Below are 25,517 nucleotides of genomic sequence, written 5' to 3'. Positions count from 1 at the left end.
GGGTTCCCCCCTACATTTTCTAACATATCGAACATAAACTATACACTGGGCTCATGTGTACGGCATTATTTTTTTTTATTAAGGTTCCCTAGACTTGTGTAATGTAATGTATTTGCTGCAACATATACGTCCATTCAACTTTATCATTTCCTCCCGCAGCTTGTTAATATGCTGGGAAATGATCAATGGCCATAGAATACAGCCTTTTTACAATGAAAATGTTCAGCAACAAGCTTTTCCCTATTATCTAAGGATGGCAGTATTCTAATTGCTTGTCATTGATTAGCCATGCTGTCTCTCAGTATGGTAACCAGAAGACCACACCCACACTTGAAAATCACATATTTAGAGGTTCAATCAAATGGTACTTATTATGGATTGGCTGACCAGAGTTACGATTTTCATTATTTGCTGATGAATGCCACACATCAGTAACATCCCAAGTTAGGTGCAGTAAATCAAGTGTGTTTTGGAGTAGGTCTGTAACAATAGGATCCATTTTAACCAATAGATCTCTAAATGCATCTGCCCCTAATAGCCGATCAACAGTGGTGACCAGAAAACTGGAGATAGAGTTCTGTCCCTAGCCAGTAATTGGTATTGTACAGCCTATACTAAAGGTCTTTTATCAGGTTAGGAAGGTCAAACTGTCAGGTCTCATAGATTTATGTTCAGAGGGTGTGCAGTTCAATGTCAGTTCCTCTGTTGATTTTAAATTTAAGAAGGTCAGAGAGATGATATCTCCTACATCCATATCTATATCCAACTGCAATAAGTCTAATGCCAGATGTGACTGACTCTTGGTCTGAAGATAAATGCAGGGTAAGGCTCAGCCCCTACACTGCCATCATCCTTTCCTTATGCCTACACCTGGGTCCATTGCATCGACACTGGTGCAGGCATGTGCAAGTATATATATATATATATATATATATATATATATATATATATATATATATATATATATATATATATATATTTTTTTTTTTTTTTTTTTTTTTGTAAGATTTTCTTTATTGACATTTTCAATTTCTTATATACCAATAGTCCTTTGTGATAAACAAATGTCTATATTCAAACTGTCAGTTTGTGGATCAGCCAACCAGCAGACCTAAACTTTTCTAAATTTTGCTGGACAACCCCAGGCTAAGTATGCAAGTTTCGGCATTCTGGAGAATATCATCTACTGTATTAGTTTAATCCACAAAGCCCAGGGTAGGTGGTTCCATGGCTTTCCATCTATCAGGAGTATTGTTTTTTTGGCATAATGTAGAAGATGATGCAGGCATAGTCTGTCACTGGAGGGGAGGCTTATGTCTCCAATGTGTCCCAATAAACAGAATTGCGAAGTCCGGATGTTAGACAGGCCCAGGGAAGAAAAAAAATAAAGGTGAGTAGTGAGTATTGAAGTCCAGAAGTGTTGTTTTTTGGGGCACTCCAAAAACACATGCAGATAATTGCCTTTTCTACATTGCATTTTACAGAAAAAGAGTAACTTTGATACATCTATGCCAGACTGTGCGGACTTAATAAACCCTATTCAAATGTTTGTTGTGAATGTACCTATCTTTCATTGAGATGTTTATTTCAGGTATTTGTTCGAGTATATCTTTCCAGGAGTCCTCATCTAATGAGGGTAAATCCTGGGCCCTTTTGCAGCTGCTATGCAGCAGAAGATGGCGTAAACAAGCCTGGGTGGATGCAATGCTCTGGGTACAGGCAAGGGACAGGCTGATACCAGCATATGGGCTGATTCTTCTCTGTGTTTATCTGCAGGCTGAGAATCAGGGAAGCCTGGAACTGTATTAGCCTGATCTCTGTTAGTATTTTTTTCTCAATAATAACAAGGCAATCAGATGGCACTCACTCCGCAAACTGTGCTTGCAATTTGTGCTTTATTCAGATAGGTGTAGAGGGGGTAGAGCCTCCGAAACGTTGTGTGGACATCTGAATAAAGCACAAATTGTAAGCACAGTTTGCGGAGTGAGTGCCATCTGATTGCCTTGTTATTATTGAGATGTATAAGGAATTGAGGAGCAGCATAGTTCCCAGAAAGAGCACCACTAAAGTATATCCACGGAATTTGGATTTGTATTAACGGAGATTTAGTTTTTTTGTTCTTACTATCCTGATCATTTGTAAGTAAAGTAAATGGCACACAGGACGTTTTGTCGCCTGAGATAATTTTTGGTTACGGTGGGCAACAATGTCATTTGTTTCATTCCCACCAGCTAAAATGCAAATTGCATATATGGTGCCAAGTTTATTGTAGTTTCGTTGCGAGGAATCTTCAGGCTACTACCCCTTGGTAAGCTTTTGCAAACTATTTTCCACTTTTGATGCATATGCCCCTATATGTGCAACTCTATAGAGGTCATTTAAAAAGAATGCTGCACAGAATTACAGAGCTCTAAGGTACAAAAGCATGACCATTAGTGCTCATTCAGGAGGCATTTTTGTTCAGGGTGTGGTTGCATTTGTGCCAATTGTTTTAGATTGTTGCATTACTGGGTGCCCTGTCCTTACTGCCCGCCACAGGGTGCAGCTGAATGACATACAAGTTAGGGGATAGGGAGGGGTTGTCCATCCCTCCCACTTAATAAATACAGTGCAGCTGAACACAGACATCAATTTATTCATGAAGTGGTCACGTTTCTGCTCCCTGGAGACATGTGGCCATTCATCTAGCAGAGAGGACCTTGTGCAAAGTGCAAAAACATGGTGGATTGTTTGGTCTTGTCTTTATTTGCCTGGCTTAAATTCAATTTTAGACTTAATATGTTGTTTGCTGGCTCTGTCACTTGATGACTCATGTCAGGGGCCAAAGCCAGCTAGAAAGCTGCCTTCCTTTGTAGGACAAAAATTAAACCAACCCAAAATACTTGTAACAAAAAGATGCTTAGATGTTAAGCAGTAATTATTTCCACTGAGGAATGAAACCATGTTTCAAACAACACGGTTCTTCTTGTAGCCAGCTGTCCTGTTCTGTGTAAAATCACCAACATTGTTAAACAAGAAATCCAGGCAAGATGTTATTTAAGGAAGTTGTTCAAAACATTTACTCTCCTGTTTCATTTCATTTTGTTTTTCTTTCCGTCTTAATTAAAAGCACGTGCATGCATCTGAAATGTCCCTAATTAGGCAGGACGGTCCCAAATTGTGGATCCCAAAGGGATAAGATTCACTGCAAATTCAGTGGGTTTCTGAGACAGGGGCATGTCTGGCCATAAATGGATGTGGTTGGGACAGGTAGGAGATGTGATCCAAATTGTGCCTCATTTTCATTTTTTTAATATTGGTAGATATATACTGTTATAATATGGAAGTATATTTATCTCGGTATAGGAGGGGCTTGTGTAAGGAGAAGCATATAGTATCAAAGCATAGGTGAGATTATATGTATCTGGTTAACAAATAAAACTCGTCCATATATAAAGACTTTTTTGTGTCCCTGGTAAAGGTACAGTAGTGTTTCTCTATATATTGTATACATACACAAAAACACAAAATAAAACAGATTGTAAAAGAGGGTACAGATACAGGATCCGTTATCGAGAAAGCTTCGAATTACGGAAAGGTCATCTCCCAAAAACTCCACTATAATCAAATAATCCAAATTTTTAAAATGTATTTCCTTTTTTCTCTGTAATAATAAAACAGTACCTTGTACTTCATCCCAACTAAGATATAATTAATCCTTATTGGAAGCAAAGCCAGCCTATTGGGTTTATTTAATGTTTACATGATTTTCTAGTAGACTTAAGGTATGAAGATCTAAATTATGGAAAGATCAGTTATCCGGAAAAGCCCAGGTCCCGAGCATTCTGGGAATAGAGAAGATTAGTTTGATCAAAATATTAACATATTTACAATGACATTTCCAAAGACTTGAGATGAGTCTTTATTTCTATTAAATGATGTGTTTGTGCCTGGTTATATACAAATATTATAAATACACATATATTGTTTTCATTTATATATAAAGACATACACAGACGCACAAAATTCAAATCTATACAAACATGGCTATACAGGTTTTCACAGACATCCAGTTTACAACTTTCTTCCCTTTTAAACAGAGTCTGCACTTTATAAAAGGAAATTAGTTCTACCTCAATTTAAATGTCAAACTAAGCTATAATTCTGAAACATGGTTATCTATAAATGTTTTTTTTATTATACCACCACAATAAACCCTAGTTAGCCAAAGAGATGTTATTGCAGTAAGAGAAATATGTTTCAGAGCCGGACTGGCATTTGCAGCAACATGTCCCCATACAAATCTGTTTCCCTACACTTTTATTTATTTATTTTTTTAACAAATGTGAATTTGAAAAAAAATGCTTTGTAGGAGATCCATTTTATAGTCTCTTATTTTACGCATGGATTTCAGGGAAAAGGAAACTAGGAATTAAAAGTGGATTAGGAATGGATGCCTGCAATTGGCGCAGGGCTGTGAGAGTGTACACTGATTAAATGCAGAGCAACATTCTGAAGTCAAACCCAAATCATTCAGTGGTAACTTAAACCTTCCCCTCCCTATTTATACATGCTTTGTTTATGTGCAGCACAAACATCTTAATTGTGTGCTAGGTTTATGCTAGGAAGCAGAGAGGAGCTGCTGTTTTTCATCTCCACAGCATCAAATCTATGAAACACTATGGGGCAGATTTATTAAGGGTTGAATAGGAAATTCAAATTTTCAAATAGTTATTTTGGTCAAAACTCACAAATTCGAATTGGGAATAATCCAAACTCTATTCAAATTTCGAGATTTATCGAACCTTTTCTAATTCGACTATTCGCCACCTAAAACCTGTCGAGCTCATGTATAAGTCAATGGAAGAGGTCCAGTGACCCATTTTAAAGATGTTAATAGCCTTCCTACCATTCAAGTTTTTTTCTGGGAGAAAAAACTCAATTTGAGTTTATTCAAATTCAAATCGACTTTAATTCGAGTTTTCAAGTTGGTACAATTTGTTCGAGTTTTAGACGTTCAAATTTTTTCTTAAATAACTTCCCAATCGAATTTAGAGTATACAGTAGATACTCATGCCCTTTTTACATTTTTCAGGGGACCAGAAAAAAATGGTGTAAAATCCAGGAAAATGTAAAATCAGGGAAATGTATTATGCATAATATATAGCTGGGACCACAAAACAACAATGTAAAATGAGAGAAAAAATCAGGGGACGTAAAATTGAGGTTCCACTGTATTCGAATTTATTAGACTTAAAAAAAAAAACAACTCACATGAATTCAAAATTCAATCTTTGATAAATGGGCCTCTATGTACAATATATTCTATTAATACAATTTAATCAAATAAATAAATTGACCGTTTTTACATAATGCTAATCTGTAACAAAGCAGCAAACGAATTAAAACATTGGACATTTTATAAGCAAACATTTTTTGTTTTTATTTAAATTCTGATAGGAGCTATTGTACAAGTCCTTATACCGCTTCTTGCTTCTAAATGACTCAAGATTTATGAACATTATTGGATTTTTTATAATGTCAGTTGTGAAGAAGTTATGGCTTTGGCATGTCAGTGTTGTTCTAGAGCTCATCATTAATGACATATATGCCTTTGTCACCCATTACCTATCCAGCAAACTACTTAGACCTAACAGAAAAATCAATAGCCTCCGTGCACCGGTTCCTGTGACTGCTTCCTTTGATTGCCAGCTTATGACTAGGGTCAGCTTTTACATGTGAAAGGGCTCTGGCTGCCTAATGCTTTCAGGAGCACAATATAAAACTAGCAGGCAGAACAGTAAATTCTGACTCTACCCTCCTCATCAATTAAGCCCTGCCTATGTCTGCCTGTATAAATGTGACCTTTTGAGTCTAGGGTGAATATGGTCTAGTTGGAAAGAGCATTGCAAAGGCTCTGAGCCAAGAAATTTACTGACAAGTTAAACTAAACAGAGAGTTGTAACTGTCATAATTTGGATTGCACTTTCACGCCAACAAGGGCGTTATCAGTCGGGGCAAGCCCTGGAACACACAACTCAAAAACCCTTGACTTACCCTCACAGTGAATTCCAAAGTGAAGTCAGATATTTATGGGTTCACTAATAGAAACATGTAACAGGTATATGATCCATTGTCCAGAAGCCCTCTTATCCAGAAAGGTCCGAAGTATGGAAAGTCCATCTTTTATAGACTCCATTTTAATCAAATTCACATTTTAAATAAATTTCCTCTCTCTGTAATAAAACAGTACATTGTATTTGATCCCAACGAAGATATAATTAATCCTTATTGGAAGAAAAACTATCCTATTAGGTTTATTTCATATTTAAATGACTTTTTAGTAGATTTAAAGTATGAAGACCCAAATTAAGGAAAGATTTCTTATACGGAAACCCCCCCAGGGGCTCACGCATTCTGTGTAACAGGTCCCATACCTGTATACTGAATCCTTCTATGCAAAGTGCCAATTAGCACACTGATATTTACTTGCTGCCAAAAATAAAGTGTAAACAATTAGATTTGGGTTTCTCAAAGTCACACTGGGGCGATTACTAAGCTTGCAAATACTTGTGCTCAAGACAATTACAACAGCAGCTACTAGCTGTAGATTTTAATTTGCTGAATATGCAGGGAATAAAAACCCATGCTAGGTTGCTTAACCTGAAAGTAATACTTTATTTTGCAAAGACACTTAAAAGGCAAAATCAAAATGTGAACCTTGCTAGAATTCACCAATAATATAAAAAGTCCAAAGAATGCAACTCAACATACGAAGTAAAAGGGGTGGCAAAGCAATTGATATCTACTTGTACTCTTGCAAAACCCATGTACGAAGCACATTTGTACGGGTGATTAATTGCTAAATATTTCCATCTGTAACACAAATCAACTGTGACAGGGTTAGGATTTAAATATATACACTTTTAGGCATGGAATGCAAATGAAACATTACCTTTTCAAGTTGATTAAATATTTTAGGAATAAGTCAATTCTCTTCTGTAACTACTTTAACGGATAAAATTTCAACTTTATTCCCTCTCTCACCCAACTTTGCCGTTTAGTGAAAAATGAATGCAAATAAACACTTTGACATGGCAAAGAGAGCATGGAATATCCGTTTAGAATAATTATGTCCTTGCATTTCTGTTACATTTTCTTAACTGGTAAAAGCACACACTACTATGATTTTAATGCAGATTGTAGACAGCAAGACAATCCACTGCACAATTTTAGAACGGTATACCAGATATATAGGTATGAAAGGGATTAACAAAAAATATATTTTGTGTGTCTGTGCGTATGTATGTATGTATGTATGTATGTATGTATGTATGTATGTATGTATGTATATATATATATATATATATATATATATATATATATATATATATATATATATATAGTGACAAGCGACCGCACTCTGAAGACCGGACTTTGCTTAATCTTTGTGGGTGCAGGGTCAAAAAATTTATAAAATTAAAATTAATGTACTAAATAAAATCACTATTTTGGTGTGCGGGTCTTTGCAACAAATCTCTCTCTCTCTCTCTCTATACACACATACATACACATGTAAGATAAAAATAAATATCTACATATCTTAAATTTGACTGTGCAGCCAAACATGTTGGAAGTTATTGTTTAACCATGTACTGTGTTAGAATTTCCACTATTGGATATACTATGTCTGTATTGATGTGTATAAAGAAAATTTGGATCATGTGGTTGGAAAAACAATGTTGTTTATATCTATATACATATAGCTTCATGGATAATGATCAATCAGATGTGCTCAGCCTGAAAGCCACAGCAGTTGAAACAGTAGGCTATGTCATACCCTAGACTGGACCAAAACAAGTAATTGCCATCAGTCAAGAGGTCTACTACTGACCTACCTTATGTTCTTAAAAATGTAACATACTATAGTCTCTGCGTGTATCTGTTTTCTAACTTCATATTTCCAGAATTCATAAGTATAACCATTTTTATGGGATGGGCTTTGTTTATTGGTATCTATGTTGCAGTATTTACTGGATTAAGAGAGACTGGAAGGACAACAGCTGGGAATGGGAAGCCCTAATCAAGCCTTGATGGATCTCTGTGAAGGCCTGATCCAATGATTAACTGTGCATCTGGTAGCACCTCATGTCATTCCCAGTGCCTATCAGATAGTGAAGTGTAAGGGCATGGACAGTGTCCAGATTCAGAGAGCAAATCATTTGAAAGCAGGCAGAGCTGTAGATCAAAGATTTTGCATCCAGAGCTAATGTCAAGCAACCAGACCAGGCCTCTCCTGCAGACTAACTAGTCTGAAAATCAGTCAGAAAAAAGAAAGTCTCCTTAGGACCCAAAGATGATAAAGGAAAATGGGGGGGGGGGAAGAGAGAAGAGAAACAGACTGGCAATCCTGTGATATCCGAAGGCCAAAGCAGCTGTTTTACATCCCAATTTTTTGGTTAAAAAGGATGCTATTCTCTTCTTGATCATTAAAAATGATTTCTGTCATGCCGCAAGGATATCAGACATCTTAGTCATGCTGAGTTCTGTTTAAGGCAGTGATGGTATTTTGCTCAACTCTGGGGAACATTTGCACAGATTTTTTTAGAAGGAAAGATCTGAAAGACTACATTTTTAATGTATAAACGTGTTACAAAAAGTCTTCTGTTCCTGATTTTGTTCACCTTATCAACCTGAACATAGGCCAAGTATCAGTCTGTTTAGTATTTAAAGGCAATAAACTTGGATAAGGATTAGTGCTTACATAAACCAGAACTTTCATTGGTGTATATAGTACACGGGGCAAAGATACACATGACAGTGCAAAAGCTTATATTACACATAAAAACCCATGAAATTAATCAATATATTGGGTTTTAAAGAAAACTTTAAGCAATGGCAACAACAAAAAAAAACATTTTTTGTTCTGCAGCTCTCTGGCTTGGAATTTCATCTAGTTGCTAGGGGCTACTTTACCTAGCAACCAGCAGATGATTTGAAATACAAATAGAAGGGGAATAGTATAAAGCCCCCCCCCCCCAAAATGTAAAACAATCACACACTTAATACCAATAGCAGTAAAATGTAACCACTCAATTTAGGAGAAGATTTCTGAAAGTGTGTGGTTAGAACTCATCACAGAAAAACTCACTCACTTTCTATTCATTCCTACGGGATTTTTAGAATTGTGTTTATCAATGGAGATGACTATATGATAATATGCTTTTAAAAAACCCATAGGAATGAATAGAAAGTTAATTTTTATAAGGGATGCACTGAATCCAGGATTCGGTTCGGGATTCGACCTTTTCCAGTAGGATTTGGATTTGGCCGAATCCTTCTGCCTGTCTGAACTGAATCCTAATTTGCATATGCAAATTAGGGGTGAGTAGGGAAATCATGTGACGTTTTTGCACAAAACATGGAAGTAAAAAATGTTTTCCCCTTCTCATCCCTAATTTGCATATGCAAATTAGGATTCGGATGCGGTTCGGTATTGGGCCAAATCTTTCACGAAGGATTAGGGGGTTCGGCCAAATCCAAAATAGTGGATTTGGTGCATCCCTAGTTTTTATGTGGTGAGTTCTAATCTCACACTTTCATAAATCTGCCCTTTAATGTGGGAAGCGGGTTCCTAAACAAGACTACATTTTCCGCTGTAGCTGGATCGATAAAATGATTAACAAATTCATATAAAGGTGAACTGTCCCTTTAATGGAATGTTGAGCTTAAAGCCTCTCAAGTAGAGGTAAAAATAAAATTGCTGTTGCATGAATCAGAATTTTGCAACATTGACAGACATACAATGAAAGATACATAACTTACCAAAGTGTATGACATGTAACCTGTCATGCTAATCATCATCATCATTTATTTATATAGCAAGCTAATCTAGAAGATCGCTGTGGGAAGCCTTTTACTTGGCATATCTGACCTATAAAATGCATTCATGTAAAACAGAAACACCTTTGGGAATGACCTGTGCTTAGTGGTGTCACGTATGCGCTGTACTCAATATAACTTCCTTTAGAAGAAATACTGCACATCCTACTTTCAACTATTAGGCCAGCTCAGGGGTTTCAGGACCTGTTTACAAGTGCTCAGACTCTATGCCTCTCCTTCATGGGATTTGTGTATGCGTAGGAATTCCTGGCCCTCTAAACAACCGTCTGTTTATTCTGACCTAAAATGGTGCCTGGTGCAGTAGCATGTGCAAAAAAAAAAATATAAAAAAAAAAGTACTGAGACGTGAACTTCAGAAGATATAAATAGCCTACTTTTAAAGCATCTGGCACCCTACAGGTATGGAACCTGTTATCCAGAATGCTTGAGACTTGACGTTTTACGGATAAGAAATTTGGATACTTTATATCTACTAAAAAAAAATATTTAAACATTAAAAGAATAAGTATTAATTAACCTCAAATTAGGATTAATTGTATCTTAGTTTGTATAAAATACAATGTACTGTTTTATTAAAAAAAGAAAGCAGGTTTCCAGATAACGGACCTTATATCTGTACCAAGTTCATACCATGTTCATCCTGTGCCTATTATGAGTAGCAGCGTACCCTTCATTGTGTATCTACTATCTGAGCAAGATATACAGACACTGCTATCTAGCCCCAAGTATAGGAATACAATGCCTATACACCTCCCCATAAGGGAATTTAGGAAAGGGAACTTATACTGTCAATATTTTTTTTTTTTTTTTTATATATTTAGTGCAGTCTATTTTTTAAATTGAGCATCTGCCTAGATATAGCATTTATATGTATTTTAAGAGCAAGCCCCAACAGTTAGTGCACAGTCAGTTCTTATAGGGACTCATTTTAAGTTTTGCAATTTCACTATGCAAAATATAAATGTATTATTTATTAACCTCTATTTAGAGCGCCAACATATTCTGCAGCGCTGTACAATAAATGGGTTTATAAAGAATGAAATACAGTGACCAGAAACTGATGCAAAAGATGGAGGGCTCTGTCCCAAAGAGCATGCAATCTAACAAAAAACTTTTTTTTTTATATTTACTGCACAATTTGTATTGTGATCAGATGTATACATAAGTGCAGTAAGATCCTCATAATGCAGCATGGAACAATTATTTAGTAGATGAATCCATAAACTAAAATAATTTTTGCACAGTGAAAGAAAATGTTATGTTAAGCAAATTTCCAACATACATTAATTAAAATATTTCAGTGGGATTTTAAAGTTATTTGTAAATGTATTTGCAATTGAAAGTAATATCTGTCTAATTGGTTATGTTCTCTGTGATACTGGTCCGGACGCCTGAAACACTGTAACAGAAGCCCACTTATTAAAGGACCTGGAGGAGAACTTAGTTCTGCTACATTGTGTTAAGAGCCAGAACAGAAAGTGATATCACAAATACTGCTTAGAACTGCAATAAAAATACAAATAATTTTAAAACCACAGAAGGTATTTAATGGATATATTTATATACACATTAGAAAGTGCCTTAGAATTGCCTTTTCTCTTATTATGCATTAAAAAAACAGCTTTTGGGTTGAGATTTCCTTTAAAAACATTAGGATATACCCAACAGCACCAGGCAATACTAAAATACCATTATACATCCAGGCTGGTGCAAAATAATTTGAATGCATTTTCAGTAACTTAAAAATTAAAACATAAATTGTTTGCAGGATCCCCTAAATGTATGTAGCAAATAACTTCTCACTATCAATATACAGCTCTTCATTAACAGAAGCTTTGTCTAGTCCCACCCCAGGTTAAACTGTACTACAATTCTGACCAGTGCTAGAAATGAAAGACTGTCACATGTCTACCTGATGTACTGTGAAAGCAATTACAGCAAAAGAATTGGATGGGTTTTTTTCTAGGCTGAATAAAGAACCCTGCCTTAGTAAGTCAGACAGATTCAATTAAAACATTACAATATAAATATGATGAATTTCCTGGCTGTGCTGCAAAAATATTATTATGCAAAAAAAAAAAAAAGAAAGTTGTAGGGAAATAAAATAAAAAATAATCGAATCTCCTGTTGTGACTCCTTTGCTGTATGTCTATAGAATAACCATTTGTTCCTCCTATGAACTTGGATTTACAAGTTACATGCTAATAAGCGATCCCTAATATTATTTAGCCAGCTTTATGTAGGTGGAACAGTGTTCTCTTTGTTCAGCAATGGGCAGCATATTAAATATATATTTTGTGTAGTCTGTCTCAATGTACATTTTGGTCCCTGGCATGTGACAGCAACAGGCTGCTTCTTTTGAAAATCTTTTAGCACCAGAGCTATAAAATAATTCATTTTTCTATTTAACAAATAAAATGAATGCAATCTACTTGAACAAAAAAAAAAAATCTGAATATTATATATTTCTGTTAAAAAAAATATCTTTGTAGCTTGAAGCTCTCTGTAAATGTTTAGCAACATGTCACCTTAATAATATGAATACAGAAAGCATTGGGTAAGCATAAATGGGTGACATTTTATTCTATACCAAAGCAGTTTAGAAAAGGCAAGAGTCAGTGCCATGTGTTGTGCTTGATCAGCTTTCATGGCAGATTTCAGTGCAATTAAAATAACAGTGGCTCTCACTGAGTAAGAAAAATAGAAGAAAAAACAAAGTAGCAAAATGTGTTAAGCAAAAAAATAAAATGATTAGAATTGCAGGAGCCTCTGATGACTTTATAAAAATCGTTAGCTATATAAAAAGAAGTATTACTGACTTGTTACTATTCCTGTTCATACATTCCCAGCAGCAATTCAAGCTTCATCAACAGGGCAGGAATGTATGAAAATGACAGCAAAGGGCACTAATTCTTTTCCCATACCATTTGCTATAAATGGAAACATGCCCCTTGTATAAAAATGAAACATATTAGTATTTCAAGGAGCAAATGAAAATAAAATTACTGGAAATACACATTTGTATAAGACGAGGCATTTTAGTTGAATTGCTGGATAAACAGAGTGAAGTGTACAGAGCAGTTCTGTAGCTTATAGTGTGTGATTTAATAATAAGTCAATCGCTGTACATACAGTAAATAATGTTTTAATCATTTAAAGCACTTTCAGAGCAGTTGGACGTTGAATTCCCGCAAGCTGCTAAATGCTGGGGAATAGAAATAAAAGTCGCTCAAATTTAGCGCCGGCAAACTGATTGTGTAGTTCAAAATAGAGAAGAAAAAATACAGATTAAAAACTTTGCTACAATATTATAAAAAGGACAAAGTCATTAAGACAGACAAATCTGCGCATCCAGAATTGAACTCCCATGAGGCTTACCAGTCAGTCACAATTATTTTTGCTTTTCCTTTTTGTGAAATTGTGTTATCACCGTTTCTTTCGTGAAATTGTGTTATCATCGTTTTCTCTGGAGTTTCACTCGTGCTGCTGATCAATGCACCGCTGCCTACAGAAACATTTTTTGTGTTGTTTTAAATGTATCGGTGTCTTCCATGTTTTCCTGGGAAGCGCTCGTTACTCCAGCGCCATGGAAAAAAAGTCACTTTCCGAAAACCACGAAATAAATCTAGATCAGCCGAAGCCATCATTGCTGAAGTCGTAATTCTATAGCAATTCCCTTGGATTACTCCGCTGGCCGAATGTGCCGCACTATCACTATAGACACATAAGAATGGCGGATGCTGCGAGAAGCAGAGACCCGAGCCTTGTCACATTGTCCTGTACTCGCCCCCAGGTGCAGCCTATCCCCACACAGTCCTACAAGGGACATTCTAATCAGAAATCTCCATTTTAGGATTAGGATCCTAATGAAACACAATGTAAGAGAATTACAAAGCTCTAGAACTACTTTCACCTGACCAATGCAGAGTCCACCAAGCTTGGTCTCCGGCTTAGTACTACATACACCTGCCGCAAACTCTACTTGTCAACTTGCTACACACCGACGTCACGCTGGGGCACCCGGACCTGCCGCGACGTCAGTTTACTAGATGGGCACACGTTGTACGTAACGTTATATTGTAAGTGTTACTTGGGACAACAATCATTTGAGTTGCTGCACGTGAAGCATTACATTGATACAGAAGGAGCCGCTATATTAGTATAGTACAATATCCCATTCCTACACGTTGTAGATACCGTTACCAATAGCTGCTCTTACTGGAACTATATTTACTAGAATCTTCCCGGCATTAGCACTGACAGCTGAGCGCAGAATTGCCTCTAATGTAATTGCCTTGCGATTCCAACAGTAAACTCTGAATGAGAGGCTGCAAACGTACAGCTTTGTATCTGCGGCAAATGGAAGCGCCGCTCAGGTGAGTCACTAAGCGCTATGTTACCATATGCAGGCTCAAATCCCAACTATCGCTTCTACCGGCTTCCCCTCTTGTTTGGCAACATCGCTGCAACTGTGACATGAGAAGAAGCCGCCTACACCCGACATACAATCAAACACACACACACGTGTATAGACTTATATGTATAGATTGTGTGTGCAACTATAGATATAGGCAACAACAGTCAAAAGCCGCACTCTCATGGCTGTGTTTTATTACAGACAAAAAAAAAAGACTGACGTTTCGGCCTTTCTCAAAGTGCTACATTCTATTCCCTGCCCACTTCAATACCGTGTTCCGGCGTCTTTTAGAATAATCTGCGGTCTATGACAATGTTGTTTGCAGAATATGTTGTGTGACTTGCAAACAGGCTACTAAGTGTGGATGGGATGGTCCTGTTCTGGACCTTTCTCAGGACCGAAACGTTGACAATGAATTTTCCTTTTAAACTGCATTATGAAGTGCTGGAGTGCGTCAATTTTGGGAAACTATTATCTATAATATATGTGACAGCACCCAGGCATGAAGAGAACACTCTATTGGAGTGCACCACCGCTGGAATAGAGATAGATAGATAGATAGATAGATAGATAGATAGATAGATAGATAGATAGATAGATAGATAGATGATAGATGATAGATAGATATTGAGATGTAAACCTGTTTGAAAAATAAAAAACTTTTCTCACTTCAACAACAGTGAGTGCTAATCCTCTCTATACTATAGATAGATATACTAGATAGATAGACAGACAGATATAGGATAGATAGATAGATAATAGATAGATAGATAGATAGATAGATAGATAGATAGATAGATAGATAGATAATAGATAGATAGATAGATAGATGACAAATCCAGACTGAGGTTGGGAAAAATAAGCCAGGGGCATTTCAAGTACACAGAGACAACTCACTTAAATAATGACTGTCCCTGGCAAATGCTCTAACGTATACTCACATTATAAAGACCACAGCCATATTAAAGGTCATATCTGGATTAAACAGAGTTGGTTTATATTAACTTTAATATCTAATTACATATGCCTGTAATTCTAAACACATTCATAACGTGCATATTGTGTACATACATATGTACACAAACAAAACTACTCAGGGATATATGTACAAGCACCAACATACTATAATGCGATAGACAGTAGATGATAGATGGATAGATAGACAGACAGATAGATGATAGATAGATAGATAGATAGATAGATAGATAGATAGATGCCAGAAGAGTAGGACAGATCCCTTCTTATTAGAAGTAGATGGTGGTTTCTTTGGCTGGGCGCTTTTCCGAAATTAACTGAGCTAGAATAAGGGAAATCCCACTGTAACTGAGATATAGTTAGCGACTTGTCCACCGCTGTGCTGAGCTCAATGTGAGAAGAGATGAATGAGTTTCAGTGGCAGAGATAGTGGGCAGATGTCACGCAAGACTTTATTTCCCTCTGGTCCCACATACACCATTACATCTTATAATAATGTCCCTCAATGTGTCTCCCGCCACCTATTCCTGAGCTACAAAACCCCAGTCCCACCGACGAGGATATTCAGGTAGCGGTACATGAGCCTTTCCTCTTTGAATAACGCGCGCAGTAATCCAAATAGCACGAGAGCAACAAGGCCATTTGGAGCCAGTTGGCGGCCTTTTCACTCCGTGTGATGTTGCAGGTAAATAGGGCGCAGGACGAGGAGTCTGTAGACTGGTGACTATATACTGGTGACTATATACTAGTGATTGCTTTCCTCCCGCAGCCCCACAGTCTATGTGCTGTCTCGGCTCTGATCTCAGGGAGACCGCCGCTGCTTCCTATTGGCTGCGCCGCTGACAGCTCAGAGTTCTATTGTAGGAGAGAGCCCCGCCCAGGTGCCTGGGCCTTGGGACCATTCATAAAAGTAAAGCGAGTTTAGCCAGAGCGCTGAGATAGAGGCTGAACACTACACGTGCTTCCTGCTGCAACACCTTTATCATCTGGTGCCACTTGTATGGGGACATGAAGAGGGAACCTTTGTGCCCGGCAGGAGCAGCAGGAGAATGATCTGACCTGAGGATTGGTTGTGCGCACAAGCGCAAAGGCTACGCCTCCCTGGGAAAAAAAAACCGGGAGAGGGAAAGAAACCTCAGAGAGAAGCCCAATGAGCCTGAAGAAGATGAGTTTAGATGTTTAGCGCATCGTCTATTGCATGAGTTGCACTCGCTTGTCTCAGGCCTGAATGTGCCAAGTGCAGAGGAGGAATTATTAGCGAGTAGTGCCTAGTGCACCACTGACACCCTGCTTATTGCACTGATCGGGGCAAAGCATTGGATCCCTCCGCGTACTGTGAGCCGCCGGTGTATAACCCGGAGCTGTGCCCAAACATGATCGCGGCGCAGGCCAAGCTGGTGTATCAGCTGAACAAATACTACTCGGAGCGCTGCCAGGCCAGGAAGGGGGCCATTGCCAAGACCATCCGGGAGGTGTGTAAAGTGGTGTCCGATGTGCTGAAGGAGGTGGAGGTGCAAGAGCCGCGCTTCATCAGTTCCCTCACTGAGATCGACGCCCGCTTCGAGGGACTGGAGGTGGTGGCTCCCACCGAGTTCGAGGTCGTCCTTTACCTCAACCAGATGGGGGTCTTTAACTTCGTGGATGACGGTTCCCTGCCGGGCTGCGCGGTGCTCAAACTGAGTGACGGCCGAAAGCGCAGCATGTCCCTGTGGGTGGAGTTCATCACCGCCTCCGGGTACCTCTCCGCCCGCAAGATCCGCTCCCGCTTCCAGACTCTGGTGGCCCAGGCGGTGGACAAGTGCAGTTACCGGGACGTGGTGAAGATGATCGCGGACACGAGCGAGGTGAAGCTGCGCATCAGGGAGCGCTACATTGTGCAGATCACCCCGGCCTTCAAGTGCACTGGAATCTGGCCTCGCAGCGCGGCGCAGTGGCCTCTACCCCACATCCCGTGGCCCGGGCCCAATAGGGTGGCAGAAGTGAAGGCGGAGGGTTTCAATCTCCTCTCCAAGGAGTGTTACTCGCTGACCGGCAAGCAGAGCTCCGCGGAGAGCGACGCGTGGGTTGTGCATTTCGCGGAGGCGGAGAACCGCTTGTTGCTGGGGGGCTGCCGGGGCAAGTGCTTGTCTGTGCTCAAGACTCTGCGGGACCGACACCTGGAGCTGCCCGGCCAGCCGCTCAATAACTATCACATGAAGACCCTGCTGCTGTACGAGTGCGAGAAGCACCCCCGGGAGACCGACTGGGACGAGGCTTGTCTGGGGGATCGGCTCAACGGCATCTTGTTACAGCTCATCTCCTGCCTGCAGTGTCGCAGGTGCCCGCACTACTTCTTGCCCAACCTCGACCTCTTCCAGGGAAAGCCGCACTCGGCGCTGGAAAGCGCGGCCAAACAGACGTGGAGGCTGGCCAGAGAGATCCTCACTAACCCCAAAAGCCTCGACAAGCTCTGAGAAGTGACAAGAGCCTGGGCTAAACGGCTGCTACCCAAGGACACAGGGACATAGTGCACAGGGCGACTAAGTAGCCAAATTACATGTGGATCAACCCATCTTAGACCAAACCGTATTACGTCTTGACTGCGGCCCTGCAGCTATGGCTGAACTTCAGGGTCATTACAGGTCCAGTCCACTAGAAGTGCAAACCCAATTGCTGACTCCAGTTCAAGCGCAGGATATTCCCCCTCTCCACCTCTTTTATCTGTAGTCACCAGGGCAGACAACACTAGAGCACAAAGGAATCTCCCCTTTTCCAGAACGAACCCAATCTAGAACACAATCTAGAACCCAATCTAGAACATATTAGTAACCCAATATACTAAATTCAGACTCCCCTCCCCCACATTACAATGTAAGCGAATCTGCTCGCGAAGTTTCTCGATTTGGCTGCTGGAAAAAATGTAGATTTACCAGACTCCACTACAGCAAATACAATTTCGCTTTAATTTATATTTATTTATGATAACGGGTCTCCACCTCGGGGATCCAGTCCTAGGAATTTTTTTCATAGGACTGAAATACTGAATTATTGATCACAAGTTTCCCCCCCTCCAGCTCCTTTGGGCATTTGTCCTGACAGATAAGAGGTTAATAAAAGCACTACCCGAATGCCTAGAACTTGAAAATGAAATCACCTTTCAACAGGGCCCTATTAAAATGACCCTGAGCAATAGCTTGCCTGCTTTATGTCTTTGGCAGAACTATAAGCGTTGATCAAGCCCCAAGCAAGCTTCCAAGGACACTTTTATTTCCTATAGATTTGGGACAAAAAGAAACATTTCCTTGCACAGAAGGAGAGGGAATTTCTCCTTCGAAACAATGTGAACCAAGTCACAAGAGAAGCAATCGGACTTAAGAAAATTCAAGGTACATTTTCATATGAAATGTAGTGATTTTCTTCATTTTTTTCTTACTTTTGCCTGAATGTTTGTCACCAAGTGAACAAAAAATTATTTAACTAAATGTAAAAACAAAACCTCTTTTAAAGTTTACCGATGTTAAATGTATTATAGTGCCAACGTCAGACTGCGAGCAGCGGCCGACTTCTTGAAAACGAAAATAAATGATAATAAAAAATGATTACTGTAACTTCAATCGCCTTTTTTATTTAATTCTGAGTCAAACCGGTTTCATCACATTTATTTTTTTACCATACGAAGAGTAACCGGTAAAATTGTACTATAATTGAATACATCTTTTTAAACACTTCAGAAATAATTGACTACATTATAAAAGGAATATTAGGCACCTCTTTGAATTCTTGTTTTAATGTCACGTTTAAGGGGACAATTATAACTATTTCGAACACGTGTCACATTATAGCCAGCCTAATGAATGTAATTATGGTCTAACAGTTCTTGTAAATAAAACACAAATAGTGTAAACCTGTTTACTCCGTCTATGAATGTTTTCATCCAGAAAACGAACGATAAGCTTTACAAAATCGATTAAAACGCGCGTATTTCGACGCTGGAAATTACTCCTTATAAATAGTGACGCATACCAATACATTCTAAAATTATTTTGAGATACAGTTTAACTTCATCCTATTATTGTCATTAGGTTGTATTTATAAATAAATTGAAACAAGAGGACAGGAGACAAGAAGGATATTTATAATAATAAAAAGGAGAAAGAAATAAAATAAATAAATATCCTTTTATGTTTGAAGAATTGGGGAATTCTTTTTAAGTAAGAGGAATTAGTGATATCTCTGTGAAATGTATAGGATACAAGAAGGCTGTATTATTTGTATTTATAAATAAATTGAAACAAGGGAACAGGATACAAGAAGGCTGTGGGTTCAGGCTACTGTTTCCTTGTTTAAACAAACTAGAAGTGTGAATATAAACTGGGATGTTATCGCACAAGATGGTATGCGATAGTCCAGCCTATGGCTTGTGTTCTGGGTTTACTATATAAACACGAATCTACCAGACTCTCTCAGGCAATTATAGTATTTTAAGAAGTAAATGTCATTATTTAAAACTGCATTTAAGCTAAATTATCATTAAACAGTTCTGCTGGTAAATTCAGATCTGCATGCATAATTAAAAGAGTCTATGAAAACACTAATTGGTACAAATTAATTAGCTGGAAAATTATATTGCTAGTAAATGACAGAATAGGGGGCACTGACAGAGAATGCAGTGCAGTTCCAGGAGTTTAGTAAAAATGTCGTTTAGTGGTCGAGAGCGATCGATGGCATATTGGGTGCAGCTGTAGCTGCCCTCGTTCTGTATATAATAAATAAAGCAGGTCCCTAAAAAGAGCAGCGGGTCAGCTCGATAAATCCATGACAATAGGCATATACTGCTATACCCCTGCACGGAAATTCAATTTAGAGAGGAAAACAATGTCCCTGCCTGTAAGATTAATAATGGATTAACTGTACTTAATATGCAAAGTAAATATACTCAGCTATGAGCCAGGGGTGGAAAGTTATATTGGGTTAAATATAGCTACTGTTACCCAGATATGTCAATCATGCGGCCCTCCAGCTGCCGTGAAAGTGTATAAACGTTTTTTGTTTTTTTTATTGGAAATAAACCACAAACATAAGGTGCCAAGGAAAAGGAGAGACCATACTGAGAATCCTACCTTGGGGTCCATTTTCTTAAATGCAGGATCATCTTCTTCCACCTCGAAGTAGAGCTCAGAGGAGGTGACAGAGAGGGTGCCCTTTAGCACCACGGAAGGAGCCACTAATTGCGCAGGGGTGCTAAGGTTAACAGGACCTGGAGAGAGACAAGCAGTGACAGTCATTAGACAAGGCCTTATACTCCCTAGCTGTTATGAATATGGAGTAACACTGAGTAGGCAGTCACTCCCAGGACTTCACAGTGCAGAGATACTAAACACACTGGCATTATTTTATTGGCATGGTGTATTTGAGCTTCAGCTGTGTAACTGCCACATAGAGCTGGCATGGAGTGGGCTTAAAGGGGTGCTTCACCGTTAAGTTAACTTTTAGTATGATATAGAATGGCCATTTCTAAGCAAATTTTCAATTGGTTTTCATTATTTATAATTTTTATTAAAAGATTTGCCTTTTTCCTGTGACTCTTTGCAACTACTTTCAAATGCATGTTGCTGACCCCCTTCTAAAACAGATGCTCTGTAAGGCTACAAAATGCATTGTTATTGCTAATTTGTATTACTCATCTTTCTAATCAGGCCCACTGCTATTCAGATTTCAGTCTCCTATTCAAATGAATGTATGGTTGCTAGGGTAATTTGGACCCTAGCTACCATATTGCTTAAAATACAAATTGAAGAGCTGCTGTGGGAAAAAGCTAAATAACTCAAAATCTTAAAGGGCAAGTCAAGCCCAAAATAAAAAAAATGCCTAATAAAGGAAAACAATTTTAAGCAACTTTACAATATACATTTGTTTCACTATTTCTATGTTATTTGTATATGTGTTGCTATTGAAAGCAGTGTTTTTCTGTCCCTTTCTATTCTCTGCTCCGGTGGTTTAGACTGCTGACACAATGTAAGACAAGGCAGCTGATTTACAGACCTGTCTGGGCTGGGGAACTAAGACTTTTGCAACATTGTTTAAAAAGTAACAACCAATGCTGCTTTCACTAGCAATTGCTTTTACAAATAACTTGAAGAGCACTGAAAAATTTTAACATATGTATAGTGAAAAGTTGCTTAGAATTAGGTCTTCTTTTAATGAACACTTTTATTTTGGGGTTGACTTGCCCTTTAAATAATAAAAATGAAAACCAATTGCAAATTGTCTCAGAATATCACTCTCTCTACATCATACTAAGTTATCTCAAAGATGAACAATCCCTTTAATGCTGGAGTCAGTCAGTACAGGGCCCGATACAATTTATGTGTAGGGCAGGTTAGGGTTAAGCTGAGGGGCAGTTGGGGACTAAATGGCAGCTGACGGAGAGAGAGTGTCTATTCTACCTCTGAGTTCATATTACAGGCAGACAGTGCATCAAGGCCATGCAAAGCAGGATTATGGCACAATCAGAGTTCTATGCCCATGATAGTACACTACAGCGATCCAGTGTCGGACTGGCCCACCGGGATACCAGGAAAACTCTCAGTGGGCCCTCCTGCTTGTAAACATTTGGCCTATTTCATGGTCATTGTCTATTTCGATGAGAATAAAGAGGCTAAATAGATGGAATAATAGGTTATAGTGTGTAAAGAAAAGAGAATAGGAGAATAGAGGTTGAGTGAGGAGAGGAAGAAAATAATACTTAGAGAGGGCCCCTGGTCTAAAGGTTTTTGGGTGGGACCATGGTCTAAGGGTTTTTGGTGGGCCCCTGGTGTCCCAGTCGACACTGCAGCAATCTCCAGACTCAGTGCAACTATACAACTCAGATCAGCTGAACCAGGGAGGGGTAAAATGAAATAAACACAAAGAATATATCTAAATTGCATGCTATAGCTTGCAGGTTCCATTCATATTGATCCATACGTTGAGATGAGATCATCTGGCTGAATACACAATATCTTTATTCGGGGGGAGGCTAGAGAGCCCATCAATAGATGAGTGACACGGAAATTCTGGATTAATATAGTGTGCAGGGACAAGGAGAAGGAGGCCAGGTAATGATTCTGGTGAATTACTGCCAAAATATTCTGATGAATTGTCATTTCCATCGATTGTTAGACTGGTGAGTGTCTTTAATCTGCCATCAATCTTGATGTGTGCCATTGGGACAATGAGAGAGATGCTCTGCTGAGATGGGAGCAGGCTCAGTGCTATTCCCAGTGTATTCCCAGTGTAAGTGCTACATTGTGTGTGCAGATGGGCAGCAGATAGCTGCAGAAACACTCTCATTCCCCAGCGTTCGGCCCACAACTGAATGAAATGAGAAACACAGGTTTCCCTTGCACCCAGGGCATACGAAATGGAATAGAGAACCAAAATATTTTCCAAATCACTCCCAGACATTCAATTACAGGAGTGAGATGGCAGCTGTAAGGCGCAGGGGCAGCTCATTCCAAAAGGAGGGGGGGGGGGGGTCTGACAATTTTCACTTCATTTCCAACCCACACCACTTTATTATTGAGGATTACCTCTTAATCCTATTGCCATTGTCAGGATATTAATTAAATCCCTGTCACCTCTATTACAGTATCATTGTATTCCTCCTGAGTGGATGTGTACAGAGAGAAAGGGCAAATTGAGCCTCCCTCTTTACTATTCTAATGGATGAAATGGCAAGTCATTTTGTTATAAAATCACTGAAAGTAATCACAATGGTATTGTAGTTTCCAATATATGAAAAGAACCCCCAGAGACACTTTAGTGGTTCAGTATTTCCTATAAATCAGGTTATAATAAGGCATTGTGCCTCATCACCATTCCTATGTCAGTATTTACTTATTAGGCTCCTATTCAGATACACATTGACGACTGGTTTTGGTCAAAGGAACACTAAAGACTTATTTTGTCCTGGACAAAAAAAAAAAAAAAAAAAAAAAAAAAGAAGAGAAGAGGGGTCAAGATTGACACCTATGCCATATTAACAGATACTACACAAGACATTCACAAACAAAGGGTAAATCCACATATACAAACTAGATTCCCAGCAAGCCTAGGAGCAGAGCTATAGGAGAATATGCAGTTACACATGAGTGCTGAAAAAAAGAGCTGCATGCATATAACTGGCTGGTGAAACAAAAGAACTGGCCCTAATACAGACATATCTTTTCTAATATGCCCTTGAAATGATGCAGCGAGAAGGATATCAGACATAATGACTGCACTAACTCCATCTGTACAAATACATACACAATCTAGCAACTACACAGTATTGCACAGTACAGCAGGCATACAGTAACATATACAGTAGAAAATAGAATTATGAGGGTATTTTAAGTGATTTCTTAAAGGAGAACTAAACCCTAAAAATGCATATGGCTAAAAATGCCATATTTTATATACTGAACTTATTGTACCAGCGTAAAATTTCAGCTTCTAAATAGCAGCAATGATCGAGAACTTCAAATTTGTCACAAGGGGTCACCATTTTGGAAAGTGTCTGCGACACTCACATGCCCAGTGGGCTCTGAGCAGCTGTTGAGAAGCTAAGCTTAGGGGTCGTCACAAATTATCAAACAGAAAATGAGGTTGGTCTGTAATATAAGCTGATGCTACAGGGCTGATTATTAAATTCTGATGCTAGCTGCACCGATTTCTGTGTTGCCATGTAGTAATTATCTGTATTAATTACGAATCAGTCTTATATTGTGACATTTCTATTCTATGTGTACCAGGGCCGGAACTAGGGGTAGGCTGAAGAGGCACGTGCCTAGGGCGAAAAGGTGGAGGGGCGCCAGGCACGTACCTCTTCCGACGCCTACCCCTAGTTCCAGAAGCTGTGGCAGAAGTTTTTCTCTTTTTCCGAGTGTGCGCGTCATCGGCGCATGCACTCTTCAATACAGCAGGGGGGGGGGGCAACGTAGTCGGCCAGGTTGCCTGGGGCGCCTGGCCGACTTGGCCCGGCACTGATGTGTACTGTATATTGTGAGTGGGTCCCTAAGCTCAGTAAGTGACAGCAGTACAGAGCATGTGCAGTGAATCAGCAGAAAAAAAAGATGGGGAGCTACTGGGGCATCTTTGGAGACACAGATGTTTCTTGCTAAAGGGCTGTGGTTGCCTTGGGCTGGTACAGAAGCCCAAAACATAATGTACAGCATTTTGAGCTACTTCTTTTGTTAAGCTTTAGTTCTCCTTTAACACCAGCAACAGCATACAAGCCAGTATTCGTAACACTTCCCTTTGGGAAGCCGAAGGGAGGAAATCATGATGTGTATGTGGGTTTGGCGCATGTTTTCTAAAGATATTTTGTATACTCAGGATTAAAATATTGCTACAGTTTAGCTTAGTCACAGACATTTTCAGGGAAAACAAAGCATGTATCCTGATATGTATATGCAGAACTTGCTAGTAGCATTGAATATGAAAATGGTTCCAAATTGTACAATGTATTGAAAGCTCACCAGTACAAAGGGCAATTGGAGATCAAAGGCAACAAAGCTTGTGACTGCAATTCTATATTTTAATGAAATAAAAACAAATACATGCACATGGCTTTGAAAGAAGAAAATGCAAATTCAAAAATTAGGTGGTGAAAAAATGGTGTTAAAAGGCATCTTGCAAAGAAGCAGGGGGGGAGGGGTTGAAGCTACAACAACAGCTATTGCCTATGAGGAGATGCTACATAGCAGTACAGCAAGCAGGAGACCTGAGCACTGGCAGCATCACAACAGCCGTCACTTTTGCTGGAGACAAGGAAGCAAATGGGCAGGTAAATAGCACCATGCTATTCAAAAATAAGTATTGAGAAAGAGATTAAAGGTGTTGCTCAAATTCCAACATACCTTCAGTCAGCTTTAGATAGTTCACCAGAAATAAAGACTTTTTTCAATTACTTTCTATTTTCTATCTGTGACTGTTTTTCTAATATTGAAAATGTATAATTAATTTTCACCTTCTTATGTCTTTCTGAAACAGTTGGGGGTGGTGGTCACAGACTCTGTAATTGTTCTTAATTGATACATAAGTTGATACATTTCTTATTTTTGTCCCTGCTGAGCAGAATCCATAAAACTCATGAGTTTCAGTAAAGGAAGCTGTTACAATTGATACAATAATTGCTAACATTCCAATGATACTGGCAAGAAATGTATCAACTAAATGTAGCAAACAGGGATGGGTGATTTTTTTCTCCTTGTTTCGCCGTAGAAATGACACCCATAGACTT

General features: G+C 38.9%; 2 protein-coding genes across 2 annotated transcripts in view; one reads left to right on the top strand and one right to left on the bottom strand.

The window, feature by feature from the left end:
* The window catches only part of LOC108704343 (lipopolysaccharide-responsive and beige-like anchor protein), a 369,752-nt gene that overhangs the window by 144,841 nt on the left and 199,394 nt on the right, over window positions 1-25,517 (bottom strand). Inside the window, exon 39 of the mRNA XM_041579550.1 lies at window positions 20,374-20,510. Coding sequence (XP_041435484.1) covers window positions 20,374-20,510 — 137 coding nt within the window. The remainder of the gene's footprint in view (window positions 1-20,373; window positions 20,511-25,517) is intronic.
* mab21l2.S (mab-21-like 2 S homeolog) lies at window positions 16,434-18,861 on the top strand. The gene is given in 1 exon segment (NM_001096770.1): window positions 16,434-18,861. A coding segment is annotated over 1 exon segment (1,080 nt). The 5' UTR covers window positions 16,434-16,647; the 3' UTR covers window positions 17,728-18,861.

The sequence above is a fragment of the Xenopus laevis genome, chromosome 1S (genome assembly GCF_017654675.1).
Source record: "Xenopus laevis strain J_2021 chromosome 1S, Xenopus_laevis_v10.1, whole genome shotgun sequence".
In the NCBI taxonomy this organism is placed as follows: domain Eukaryota; kingdom Metazoa; phylum Chordata; class Amphibia; order Anura; family Pipidae; genus Xenopus; species Xenopus laevis.
This window is presented reverse-complemented; position numbering and strand designations above follow the sequence as displayed.